Genomic DNA, 13,240 nt, shown 5'->3' with positions numbered 1-13,240 from the left:
ACTGCTGTCCTCTTGGGCAGAGTTCACAAGAGCTGCTTGTATGGGTGCGACGACTTCCGTTGGAATGTTAGGCAATGCTGTGCGGATTATCTCGCCGTGGGCTACGTGAACAAGCATAGGCAGCCCATCGGCTTAATAGTTACGTAAAATTGAATGTCTCTTGAACACAAACGAGGAAGGGCAAAAGAGGAAGGGCAAGTTCACGCACCTGCATCGGGTTGAGATTCAGCAAGTGCTGGACCACGCGGGCACTGAATTCCAAGCCGGCACATCGGAGGTCGACGCTGCAGTGAACGAAAAGGGGTCAAACGTTTACCCGTCGGATGATCGCTTCCCCGCACAGTGGTGTGTTGGCGCAATCACGACTGTCGTGCTCACGTAACGCCAGTGACGCTCTGCGCTGTCTCACTTGTGCAGGTTGGCCTCAATCAGGGCGACGATCCAGTTGAGTAGTTCGTCAGCAGCCAGGCACCCAATCCCTTGGGGCCATGGCACCAAATCCTCCACCGGCCAGCGACAGAGTGCCCTGAATGCCTGTGATAGCAAGTGCGCAGTGAATTGGAGGAAATAGCTGCATGAGTAAGATGTTTTCTGACACGATTCTCAAGCTTGGCGAGATTAAAAAAAAGACTATAATCTCCAGGCATGCTGTCGTGATCCAGTGACTTTAATGCATTGTCACTCGTGTACATTGTAATACCACATCGATGCGATGGCATCACTTGATCACTCTACAGTGGCACACCTGGAAGTTTGTGTTTGTTACTTTTAACGAAGTTTCTCATTCATGTCAGTCATCCTGGGCCACAGTTTAGGTGTGAAACTACAATATACGAGCCTTGCATTATTTGAGCTGTATAACCTATGAGTGTCATGTCATGAGACAAAGCATCCATTCGGCCCATGGAAGTGGACACCACAGAGCTGCCTCCAAGATCCATTCAAGTGACCTCTGATCTACACAGGAGAGGGCAACACGTTCCCACCGCCACTGCGTATAAAAGGAATGTTTGTCTCGCAGAATCTTCTTTTAATGAAACACAATTTAAAACGGGCAGCATATATCGATTCCTCAGTGACTTATGTCTGGCTTCAACCCAAGCGCTCGCAAATGTGGGGCGAGGTACGGCACATGACTGTATGTGAAGCTGCACCGGAAACTTTTAAATGGAAGAAGCCAATGCTAGCAGGACCCTGACCTCGGTGCGGCACTGTGGGTGCATCTCCTGGACGGCCAAATCCCGGACAGCCTCCATGACCTCCGTGCCGCCCAGCTGGGTGCCTTGCGGTTGACCCCGGCGGTGCTCGCTGGCACGGGCGGCAACGAGCCAGCACAGGGCCGCCGAGTGGACCTCGCACGCCGGGGACGACAGCAAACGGCGCAGCAGCCCCCGCTCATCCCCAGCAGCGTCGTCCGCGGTCCGACTTTCTGTGCCGCTTGCACCTTGCCGCTGGTAGGGCGGCTGTGCGGAGAGCAGCGCGAGGGCCAGGTGAGCGGAGCTGGCCTCCCACAGCGCGTGGCCCGGCTCGAGCACCTGCCCATCCGAAGGGGCCTGTAACCACGCCGAGACCAATGCATGCGTGCGGAGCACGAGCGTAGCGTAGACGGCGCCTGTGGGAGAACAACGGAGTACATTATGGCATTTAAATGCGACCGCACCTCGAGTCGGTTTACAAAAGCAGTGGGCATAGCTATTTTGTAGATCTTGGAGATGGTAAGTGTAATTTTGAGACCGATCCAAAATTGGATTGGCAGCCGGTTTGATGGATTATTGGGATGATGTAGACTCTTAGGCGGTTGGGTGCAAAGTCTAGTGGCGGAATTTAGAATTAAGACGGCAGTGGAAATCTGACAATTGGATAACTCCATTCTTATCTCTCTGGCCTCTCTAGTTTTGTGCTGTCACCGAATGTACACTTCTCCTTTTACGGCAGCATTATTGATGAATGTGGTGAATTTTGTTATTTATGCGAGTGCACTACTGCCACAACAGGATCATTAAATATATTGTTTTAATCGGATCATATGCAGTATAATGGCTGCTTGCCAACAATGCAAGGCGCTCATTAGGATATACGATTGGTACTACCCTTCTCAAAGGACAACCAGTTATGCGATTATATAAACCTGCCCAAACAATTTATTCACAAGCTAGTGTAAATATAAAACAGGTGTAATTAAAACTGTATACGTTTTTTGCAAGCAGTATGTCAAACAACTACACCGAATACATTATTACAAACATTACACCGATGGCTGAATGACATCGTATCCAATTTCTCCATAGCCGTGATGTCGAATGGTATCACTGGGGACTTTGTTCAGCAATACGACATATAAATCCCCTGCCTGGGACTTAATCTGTTGTCTATCCCGCGAATGGGGATCGCACGTCCAGTCTTCGGGGTCAGAGCCACATGATAGCCGTGCTGTCTCCCTGCACCCAGATCCGTGTCCGTGACCCATCGCTCATGTCACCTTCCTTGTGAGTCACCCTTCTCACAGAACTGCGATGTGTAACGTTTTAAGTGGCCGTGCACGGCGGACACTTGGCCGTGGGAGCCGGGGGAGTTGGGAAGAGTGGGCGCTTGTGTGCGAGCGGGCACCCGGGAAGTCGTGACAGAGATGCAAGCCAGGCACATTCCGATCCTAGCCACACTGTCAGGTGAGCAATAAGGAACACATCAGCCGATCGTGAAACAATAATACACAATCACTTGACTCTTCGGTCCATGTGCTTTCAAAATAATCAGGACCACTACAGATTTACTAAGTGACACCATGCTTGTGCGCCGCAAAGGAATGCTTTGGGTAGAAAAAAAATATGGAATGAAAAAGCGGCAATTGAATTAAGATGAGAATAAGGGGAGGTTTGTGAGAAACGGCCCGGCTGCAATTCAGCGTGGGTGATTTTTTTTCATGCGTGGGGTCACCCTGTCAAATTCCACACACCCAGCCCCCCAACCCCCGCCTGACCGTGTCGTGGGGAGTGGAAGGTTTAAGGGTCGAGTTGGGCCATCAGTGGCTCCTGCTGTTGTCCCGAGGGGCCCTGAATTAATCAGCTGCACAGGTACTTACAACAGTACCGATCTTCCAGGTGTGACCTCCCTTTGTTGCTGACCCTGCACACGTGACTGGGCATCTGATGTGCGGCAGAGCGTGCAGTTATTGCGCGGTGAGTAGAGGAGCACCGCCTTACGGTTATCGCGCAGTGAGAGTGCTGCACGCACAGTGCATGCCGGTGCGTGTTTGGACAATGTAAAGCCGACACCATGGCCCCGGCCACTCCTGTCCATCACGCAAATCCTTCCAGATCCACCCGGTGTGGGCGGTGCGTACCCACCCTTGCGACAGCTCCTCTCCCCGTGGGTAATGGCGAGGGACAGCACGTCCAGGTAAGCGGCACGGGTGACGGCGCAGGGATTCATCCTGAAAAGTACAGGAGGAAGAGGTGGGGGGGGGAGGGAGAAGGAAATGGGGGGGGGGGGGGAAGAGTTCAGGGTGAGAGAGACGGGAAAAGAGTATTACAATTCAATGAGAGAATGAATAGATGCAAAAAATATACACAATAACTCAAATTGTGAAATATGAGTATGTGGTTGTTGCCTGGGTATTTCAGCCGTCAATAATTCCAAGCCATTTCCCTCCCTCTCCCACCACCACCATTGAGGCGCAACCAGCGCTCAGAAACGGCGGTCGATTTCCCAAAATAATTCTGGGCAAACACACGGCGCACTGTACACCGTGAAAAACAACAGAAATCGTTTTTACAGGTGTTACAAAATTGCCGGCAATGCGCGCCGCACAGCACCGGCGAGGCCGACGTGAGGCCGCGTGTTTGGCCAGGTGCTGGTGCAACTGCAGCGCTTGCTGCCCAATGACCTCAGAGCTCTGGTTCCTGGGAGGGAACCTGGGGCTCCTCCCTGTGCCCCCCCCCAACGTATGCCCCCCCCCCACGTATGCCCCCCACCCCCCCCCCCACGTATGCCCCCCACCCTCACAACGTATGCCCACCCCCCCCCCCCCTCAACTACCACCTTTTCAAAATCGCCTGCATTCCATCAGGCCTATTTAACGAGGTGTGGCATTTATTACACTATTTAATTGTATTATTATTCTATCACGAAGTATAAAAGAATTATGTTTAAGTGAATAGGCGGACTAATTATCAGTGTGCCACAGCCATTCATTCCTATCCCCCAAGGCTTCCTCTCTATTGCATGCACCGCATGTGTGCTCACAAGACGCTGCCAGCGTGGACTTGTTTGGGCGTTCCCCTGCAGCAACTTCTGGGAAAATAGCATTGTTCATGTGCTCGCTTTCAGCAGCTTAAATCTAAAGTGGCGGCGAATCACTGCTGGTGACATCTGGAGCGTGAGGGGTGAGTGTCAGGGTGTTGGACTGGTGGGGGGGGGGGGGGAGGGTGGGAATTGGTGTGGGCCATGTGCAGGGAAGGGGGCCCACCCAGTCATCGTCAAAACAGGACGATTGGGAGAGCGGCAGCTCCCGGTGACACACAGAGCAGGCAGCTGTTTTCGCTCCGCAGTCTACGCGAGCGCGAGGCACACATCGATGTGCAGCCCAAACGGTCACCGCCGCCCGCGCGGCAGAAAATGTGGCGAGGAAGGCTCCCCCGGTGTCCCCAAACGCAGCTGCCACTGGTTATCCTACCCAGGGCTGCGGCTGGAGATTTTGGCGGCTGGGAGAGCTGCATTCCTCCGCATCCTCGAGCCCCTCCATCACAAAGACGACTCGAGCTGCGGTGAAACCGCCGTGGTGTGGACCACGAGGGCAAGCCTCGGCAGTGATTCCAGAAGGCACTCAAATATTCCTACCTCATCCAGCTTCCATGTGGGTTGGACGAGTGTAGGGGAGTGGGCAAGCGTTTGTAAGCGGCGGTGGCATTGTTTAGGGCCACGTTTTTTATGGGTCTGTTTGGGATTGTAAATCGTAAACATTCATCACGATCGTACAAACTGAACACTTGGGAAGAGCATTGAACCACTATGCAAGCTGCTTGATAAAAGCAATTTTTTTACGTGGATAAAAAGTTCAACGAACTCTTTCTGGTTTTGGTGGGGGGTCTTCAAGGGGAGCGTACGCTGTGTGAAAGCTTTTGAAAAGTAAAAAAGAAAATTGTCTAACGATCCCTTAGGCCGCCCGGCCTGGGTGTGGCAGCGCGCAGGTATCGGTCGTTACCGAGTGGCGAGCCATACGCAGTCGAGGAGCCGTTCGTAGACCCGCTCGCCGGGGTATCCGCTCCGAGGGACAAATTCGGGACTGCTCCCCAAACTCTCGCCCTGCGCACGCACCAGGTGATGCACCTGTTGGGTGGGAGTTAAAGGGGGCGGGGGGGGGGGGTTAGGTGTCTTGTCAGAGAGCGACGTCGCATCAAAACACATCTTACGGTTCCGTGCCCCCCCCCCGATCGCCGCGTCCACATTCCACAAACGGTCAACCGAACTGTCATTGAGCCCAGCCAACTCGCGCTGTCATAAACCATCTGGATACGTTTTATCTTCATTAAACAAAAAATAAACCCCTTTGCGTGCCCGTGGAAGGCAAAGCACAAATCCACATTTCAGACCGTGTCCCATTTTGCAACTTTGCAGGGGGCTGTGGGCTGATTTAGCCCCCCGTTGCATACATTTTTTAAATAAAGGAAAAACAAGCGGTAACTTTTAATTTTAAAAAATTGACTTATGATGAAAAACGTATGGCTTGCGTGCCACTATTTAATAGGGCACGGGGGGGAGGCAGGGGTCTGTAGTGAGGGGGGGGGGGGCTGTATCTAGCGCTGCGGTTGTAGTTGGTGAGGGGCGACTGTCACCACGAGCGGGCCACATCAGCACGGAAAATTGCGGCTGCCAGAATGAGCGGTGAGAATGCTCACCACGGGCCGAGGCTTCGCACTCACCCAACCGCTGCTGTGCCCAGAACTTTCCCACGAGACGCACACACACACACACAACAAAAAAGACGACGCGATTTTTTTTGCGCGAATTTTTAGGTGCACTCAAGGTGTACTTTTGCAAGATGAGGAACTGTCAGGTAGCCCTGTGAAGGGTCAGCGAGCACCTTCGTAATCTCGGGGGTTGCAGGGTGGCAGGGGGGGGGGTGAGTTGGCGGGGTGTGGGGAGACTTGGGGCTGCGGTGCTGACAAGATTTGTCAGCGGCCCGGAGGGGGTGTTCACAGACGCGCACTCATCCCTGCCGCTCGCCTGTGCGTGCAAATCGCTTGCACGCAAGCTTCGTGGCCGTACGTTGCCAATCAAAGAACCCTGACCAGGACTTCCCGAACTCCAGTCCTCGCGTTCACCAATTTACTAACCCCCCCACCACCACCACCACCCCCCGTTCAAATTAACTCATTCCACGCCGCACGGGCCCGATGATTGTTAAACGTCCCACGTGACGCGCTAAGCAAATAACGCATTCTGCGTTAACAGAGCCGATGTAAGTTGAGAACCCGGCGTGTGCGTGTACACGTGCGCATTAATTGCTGTGCGTGTCGCGTGGGACACGTTTTGACAATCATCGGGCCCGTGCAGGGTGGATGGAGTCAATTCGTATTTGGAGGGGGGAGTAAATTGGTAAACGCCGAGAGTCGACGTAGCGTGGTGGGGGTCGCGAGTACGCTTCTGTCACAGGCTCTGTGCAGAGTGCGAGCCAGCGAGCCAGCCAGCCAGAGAGAGAGAGCACGCAAACGTAATGCGAATGGAGCGAACGAACGAGCGAGACTGAGTGAGATCGTGTGGGGTGTGGGGGAAGCATTGAGCGAGCTTGGTGCCAGCGTGCCCACGAGTTTGAAGACGGGTTGCACAGTGTGGGCTGGTGGGATCACAAAATCAAATCGTGCGAGCGGTGGGCAAGGGCCGTGCGTAGAGTGAGCGGTTCAAAACCCCGCGCTCTTGAGACATTTCGTTAAGGCCGCAGCATAAAATACAAAAGAGTTTATTGACGGTGAGGACCACTCGCAGTACAGTGCAAGTACAGTGATCGTGCACCCAATGTCCTGCAAGGCGCAGGCTGCCTCGGCCAGATGCGCGCCCCTGGAGGCTTTTTAAGTGAATTTATTTTGGCTCGCTCGGGCGCCCGTGACATCACGGAAAATATGTGTAACTTCCCTGGCTTGGGGCTTGGCAGGGAATGGAGACGGTGGTGGGGGAGGTGGTGGGGTGGTGGTGGGGGGAGGTGGGGGGGTGAAGGAGATGGTGGTGATGTGGGGGGGGATTGAAATTGGACGTTTACTCGCTCTTCTGTCAGGTTATTTGGGGACGTCCCAGAAAAAAACGAAAACGTTAAAAACGAAAGATGTGTTTTTTTTCTTCTAATGAAGGAAACTTAGCCTCGGAAACAGCCAAGGAGACAATGGCACTAGCAGCGGATTTACAGATAAAGTGAAGGCCTAGCGAAAACGCTCCACGTTATTGACGGTGAACTAAGTACTATTCCGAATGCGTACACGCTTACAAACGTCAATGCCACCTACGTGTGGGACATACGCGTAGCTATCATACGCGTGTACGTGAGTGTCCAATCGGTTTTTTTTTTAGAATGAGGCAACAACAAAAAAGTGAGCCCAGATTTTGCGCGAGGCCCTCTTTTCATGTGACATCTTTATGCGTTCATCGTTTACCGTAATAGAATAAGTGCACAGATGGTGACTTGAAAAATAAATAAGCCCCGAGTGTATTACTGTTAACGTCATGTCCTCAAACTTTCTGACCAACCCTTGCACATGTACAGCCATGGTCCAGTGCGGCCATGCTGCTGGAGCGAGCTTTTTAAATAGAAACCACCCGTAATGTTAAAAACCATGTGTTTTTTTTTTACGTGACAATGACTGTTAATTTCTGTTGGCAAACAAGCCTTGAACAATTGCACCTTAATGTTTCTAACCAACACAGATGTTCCATTAGAGGGGTCCACATTTCCAAAGCATAGAGAAGGGAGGGCATTGACTGTGACACAGAAGGCCCGAAAGCTTTGTGTGGAGCGACAGACCAGGTAGCTTACACACAGCGTTACGCAGCCATTGAAAATATTCCACCCGACTTGATTCAGAGTAAGAACTCTGCTGTCAAGCAGACGAAGCGTAAGCATACTGCCCAGGTATGGCAAACTCTCAACTCTCGCCACATCTCCATCACCAATAGGGGGTTGAGGGGGGTGGAGTGTTTGATGATACAAAATACTCAGGCAGGTGCTTAGTTTTGGAGGAGCTGATAGTAAGGCCCCACCTCTTAGTGGGACGCTCCAGGTTCAGCAGGAAGACCTCCCAACTCCTCTGAGTGAGCAGCTTTAGCCAACAGTTTAGCAAGCACGAGCGTGTTGCGTTCTCAGAGGGGGTTCATTGGGGAAATGTGGCCAGCCACGCCATGCCCAGTGTGATATGGGCAGGGGTACCGTGGACAAGGAACGCGCCGATGAGCCCAAGAGGTGACGAATCATGGGACTGCCTTTCGTAAGGTCAGTTGGCCGATGGCTGCAGTTGAGTCTTAGTAAAACCAAAATGTCCGTTTGAACTTTGTACGTTTCATATACGTACAGTAAATACAAACACACGATTGGAAAATATAGTGATAAGGCAAGTAGAAAAATAAGTGACTCATATGTGAGTGTACACATTAAAAAAAAGATTGGCCTGTAAATAACAGCGATGTTGAGAAACAGCCCCGGTGCAGGTCAGGGAGAGGCCAGGGCCGGGAAATGAGCAGGGCTCACTCTGCAGCCGCCAGTCCCCACAGCATAGCCGCATGCCACCATTCGCTAGGGTACTTTATTAATACAGTTCGGTGTAATGCATCTATTTTCTGCTTTCACAGAATGAAATAAAACCTTTCGCACAGAGGATAAAACGTAAAACGGCCTCTGCGGTCTGGGAGCCTCTTTACAATGCCACCATATGGCCTCTTAAAACTGTAGAAATGTTTTTGCTCATGTCTTAGAAAATATAAAACTGTCGGCACGCTCCGTCGCCACTCACACGCGGGCATCCACAGCAGCACGCCGGGGGGGGGGGCCTCATCCCAGAATCATACGTTCTTTTCTTTTTCAATTAGCGCACGTGACACCGCACAGCCCCTGTTATTTGAGAGTAAGAGACACAAAGAATTAGGCTTCACGTCACGGCCTCATAGAAGTTGGGTTGCAGAGGCACGGGACCCCTCCAGAGACCCCCTTTCGTCCCCCCGTCTTGTTCCCCTTTTCATTCCACCCTTGCTCCCTCTTTAGCGCCCAGCCCTGTTCACAGCTGTGTTGCCACTTTGCTGCACCTGCTCATTATAATTTACTCCCTTTTGCTGCGGAACTGCCTTTTGACAGAAAGTCGTGCGAGAGACAAAAGGCTGTTGACCATTATAGAGGTTACACTCGGCTTAATGGGGGATTTATGCTGTGCGTAATTTTGCTCAGCTAAGCCACTCTCTGTTGCACTCTGATTGGCATCCACGGGCCAGGAATGCCAAAGGCAACTATCGCAGATACTTGGCGCGCAGAGAACACTGTCGATGATGGTGACGGTGGTGATGACGACAGCAGTGATGATGTATACGTTGTACATGGGCCTTCAGTGCCGGGTGTTGACACGACATTACCCTGGTGTTGGTCTAACCGTGTAACAGCGCCGTCGACAATGAGAGGACGGCGACCGCTGCTGTTTACTCAACACTCGGTCGTCGAGCCATTACGAGCGCTTGCCTTAGGCTAAAGTGGAGCTGGCACTAATGCCCGCTACACAAACAGTGCCCACCCCAGACAAACACAGCAGTGGAGCTGGGCACAGGCGGGTGGCATGGCACCACTGGAAGGGCAAAGCGATCCTGGGGAGGGGACGAACCATCCTCCCTGCGACACAACCCCGAGCAGATGTGCTACGTCCCCCTCCCCCTCCTCCTTCCATTCCCGCCAAGTGCCTCCAGCCCCCGCTGGTGACGCCGTGACCACCGGTGGCGGTGTTTACCGGCGCCGGGTGGTAAAGGACAGGGGCTGCGTTGCCTGGCTACGCGCGGACGACGTCACGCGGGCTGTGCGCCGACGGTAGGAAGTGGTGTGGCGATACTTATTGTAGGGGTTGCTGGAAATTGGCTGCCCTTCCCTCTTCCAGAGCTGATATATTAATCCTGCCGAGCAGCAAGGCTGTGCCCGGGACTTAATAGGGCATAGATCACAACTTCAAGGTTGGGAGTTCAAATTCATCCATGCTTTCATCACCCCTGCTGCACAAACCTGCAGCAAGGGACCCCGCCGCCGCCGCCGTGAGCGCAAACCTGCAGCAGGGTGCCGTGCGTGCGGTTGCTCGCGCCGTCCGCCTGCCGTAGGCCCCGGGGCAGCGAGTCCAGGAGCTCGCACAGAACTCGCGTCGCCGCCGCGGCCGGGATGAAGGCGACCAGCGCGTGGGCGGCCATGACGCGGGCGCGCCACACGGGCGACCCCCCGCACCTGGAATCGCGCGAAGCACAAAAGACAGGCGGCAAAGACATTTCGTGTAGCCGACATAGATGGTCGGGGCAAACTTCCATTAACGAGCGCCTATTAAGTCCCGGCACGGCACACTAGGGGGAGCGGCGTGGACGGCGCCACTTCTGGCCACCTTTGTCCCTGCTGTTGTTTATACACCGCACGAAGTAAATGATTTAAGGCTGAGTGGACCCAGAGGAGGCACAGGACTGTTTCAGATATTACTTGTCGCTGATGTTCGCCGTGGTTGGCAATCGAACCCAGGCAGCTGGGTTCTTTGCGCAGTGCGCGAACAGCCATTCCACCACTCATGCACTCAAGCACATACAACACATCCCCCATATATCCTTACATACTGTAATGTAGGGGCAAGTGATGTTAGCAAGCAGCTAGGAAGATTCACAAGGCAAAACCAGGCCAGAGCCATGCCCGACCGTCTTTGTCTTTCCCAGTGCTGATGTTTACACCAGGTACATAATTTAAGACTGCTGACCTAAAGGAGGTCTGGTAGAAGTTCAAATGCTAAGTGCCACTTGCGTTGAACCCAGGTCACCAGGGTTATAGCGAAGTGCGTAACCCACTACACCACTTCCTCACACACATTCACAAACACACACGGGCACACGGGCACACGCACACACACCGATCCACAGCCCAAAATAGGATTGTTCTACCTGTGACTCACAGGCCCAATATTGTGTAATGGCCATCAGTATTTTCATGGTCAGGAACTTCGTCAAGCATGGACTACAGATGTGAATGTGGAATAGATGAGAAAGAATGGGCTAGACAGGGGAGTGCGGGACAGGCAAGAGAACAGGAACTAGAGACTGGAGTGCGGGACAGGTAAGAGAACAGGAACTAGAGACTGTTGTCTGGGACAGACAAGAGAACAGGAACTAGAGACTGGGGAGTGTGGGACAGGCAAGAGAACAGGAACTAGAGACTGGGGAGTGTGGGACAGACAAGAGAACAGGAACTAGAGACTGGGGAGTGTGGGACAGACAAGAGAACAGGAACTAGAGACTGGGGAGTGTGGGACAGACAAGAGAACAGGAACTAGAGACTGGGGAGTGTGGGACAGACAAGAGAACAGGAACTAGAGACTGGGGAGTGTGGGACAGACAAGAGAACAGGAACAAGAGACTGTTGTCTGGGACAGGCAAGAGAACAGGAACTAGAGACTGGAGTGAGGGACAGGCAAGAGAACAGGAACAAGAGAACAGGAACTAGAGACTGGAGTGTGGGACAGACAAGAGAACAGGAACTAGAGACTGGAGTGTGGGACAGACAAGAGAACAGGAACAAGAGAACAGGAACTAGAGACTGGAGTGTGGGACAGACAAGAGAACAGGAACTAGAGACTGTTGTCTGGGACAGGCAAGAGAACAGGAACTAGAGACTGGGGAGTGTGGGACAGACAAGAGAACAGGAACTAGAGACTGTTGTCTGGGACAGACAAGAGAACAGGAACTAGAGACTGGAGTGTGGGACAGGCAAGAGAACAGGAACTAGAAACTGGGGAGTGTGGGACAGACAAGAGAACAGGAACTAGAGACTAGAGTGTGGGACAGGTAAGAGAACAGGAACTAGAAACTGGGGAGTGTGGGACAGACAAGAGAACAGGAACTAGAGACTAGAGTGTGGGACAGGCAAGAGAACAGGAACTAGAAACTGGGGAGTGTGGGACAGACAAGAGAACAGGAACTAGAGACTAGAGTGGGACAGACAAGAGAACAGGAACTAGAGACTGTTGTCTGGGACAGGCAAGAGCACAGGAACTAGAGACTGGGGAGTGTGGGACAGACAAGAGAACAGGAACTAGAGACTGTTGTCTGGGACAGACAAGAGAACAGTAACTAGAAACTGGGGAGTGTGGGACAGACAAGAGAACAGGAACTAGAGACTAGAGTGTGGGACAGACAAGAGAACAGGAACTAGAGACTGGAGTGTGGAACAGACAAGAGAACAGGAACAAGAGACTGGAGTGTGGGACAGACAAGAGAACAGGAACTAGAAACTGGGGAGTGTGGGACAGACAAGAGAACAGGAACTAGAGACTAGAGTGTGGGACAGGCAAGAGAACAGGAACTAGAAACTGGGGAGTGTGGGACAGACAAGAGAACAGGAACTAGAGACTAGAGTGTGGGACAGACAAGAGAACAGGAACTAGAGACTGGAGTGTGGGACAGACAAGAGAACAGGAACTAGAGACTAGAGTGAGGGACAGACAAGAGAACAGGAACAAGAGACTGGAGTGTGGGACAGACAAGAGAACAGGAACTAGAGACTAGAGTGTGGGACAGACAAGAGAACAGGAACTAGAGACTGTTGTCTGGGACAGACAAGAGAACAGGAACTAGAAACTGGGGAGTGTGGGACAGACAAGAGAACAGGAACTAGAGACTAGAGTGTGGGACAGACAAGAGAACAGGAACTAGAGACTGGAGTGTGGTACAGACAAGAGAACAGGAACTAGAGACTGGAGTGTGGGACAGACAAGAGAACAGGAACAAGAGACTGGAGTGTGGGACAGACAAGAGAACAGGAACTAGAGACTGGAGTGTGGTACAGGCAAGAGAACAGGAACTAGAGACTGGAGTGTGGGACAGACAAGAGAACAGGAACAAGAGACTGGAGTGTGGGACAGACAAGAGAACAGGAACTAGAGACTAGAGTGAGGGACAGACAAGAGAACAGGAACTAGAGACTGGAGTGTGGGACAGGCAAGAGAACAGGAACAAGAGAACAGGAACTTGAGAAGGGAGTGAGGGCTCA

General features: G+C 52.6%; 1 protein-coding gene across 2 annotated transcripts in view; it reads right to left on the bottom strand.

The window, feature by feature from the left end:
- Positions 1-13,240, bottom strand: part of THADA (THADA armadillo repeat containing) — a 55,050-nt gene that overhangs the window by 8,790 nt on the left and 33,020 nt on the right. For both annotated transcript variants that reach the window (XM_076065087.1, XM_076065088.1), the window contains 6 exons: positions 10,273-10,444; positions 5,201-5,325; positions 3,345-3,430; positions 1,200-1,612; positions 410-534; positions 209-284 (listed from right to left, as the gene is read on the bottom strand). In XM_076065087.1, coding sequence (XP_075921202.1) covers positions 209-284; positions 410-534; positions 1,200-1,612; positions 3,345-3,430; positions 5,201-5,325; positions 10,273-10,444 — 997 coding nt within the window. The remainder of the gene's footprint in view (positions 1-208; positions 285-409; positions 535-1,199; positions 1,613-3,344; positions 3,431-5,200; positions 5,326-10,272; positions 10,445-13,240) is intronic.

This window comes from Petromyzon marinus, chromosome 6 (genome assembly GCF_048934315.1).
Source record: "Petromyzon marinus isolate PM22_M1 ecotype Great Lakes invasive population chromosome 6, UKy_Petmar_22M1.pri1.0, whole genome shotgun sequence".
NCBI lineage: Eukaryota > Metazoa > Chordata > Hyperoartia > Petromyzontiformes > Petromyzontidae > Petromyzon > Petromyzon marinus.
Note: the sequence above shows the minus strand (reverse complement) of the source record. Positions and strands in the feature narration are given on the sequence as shown.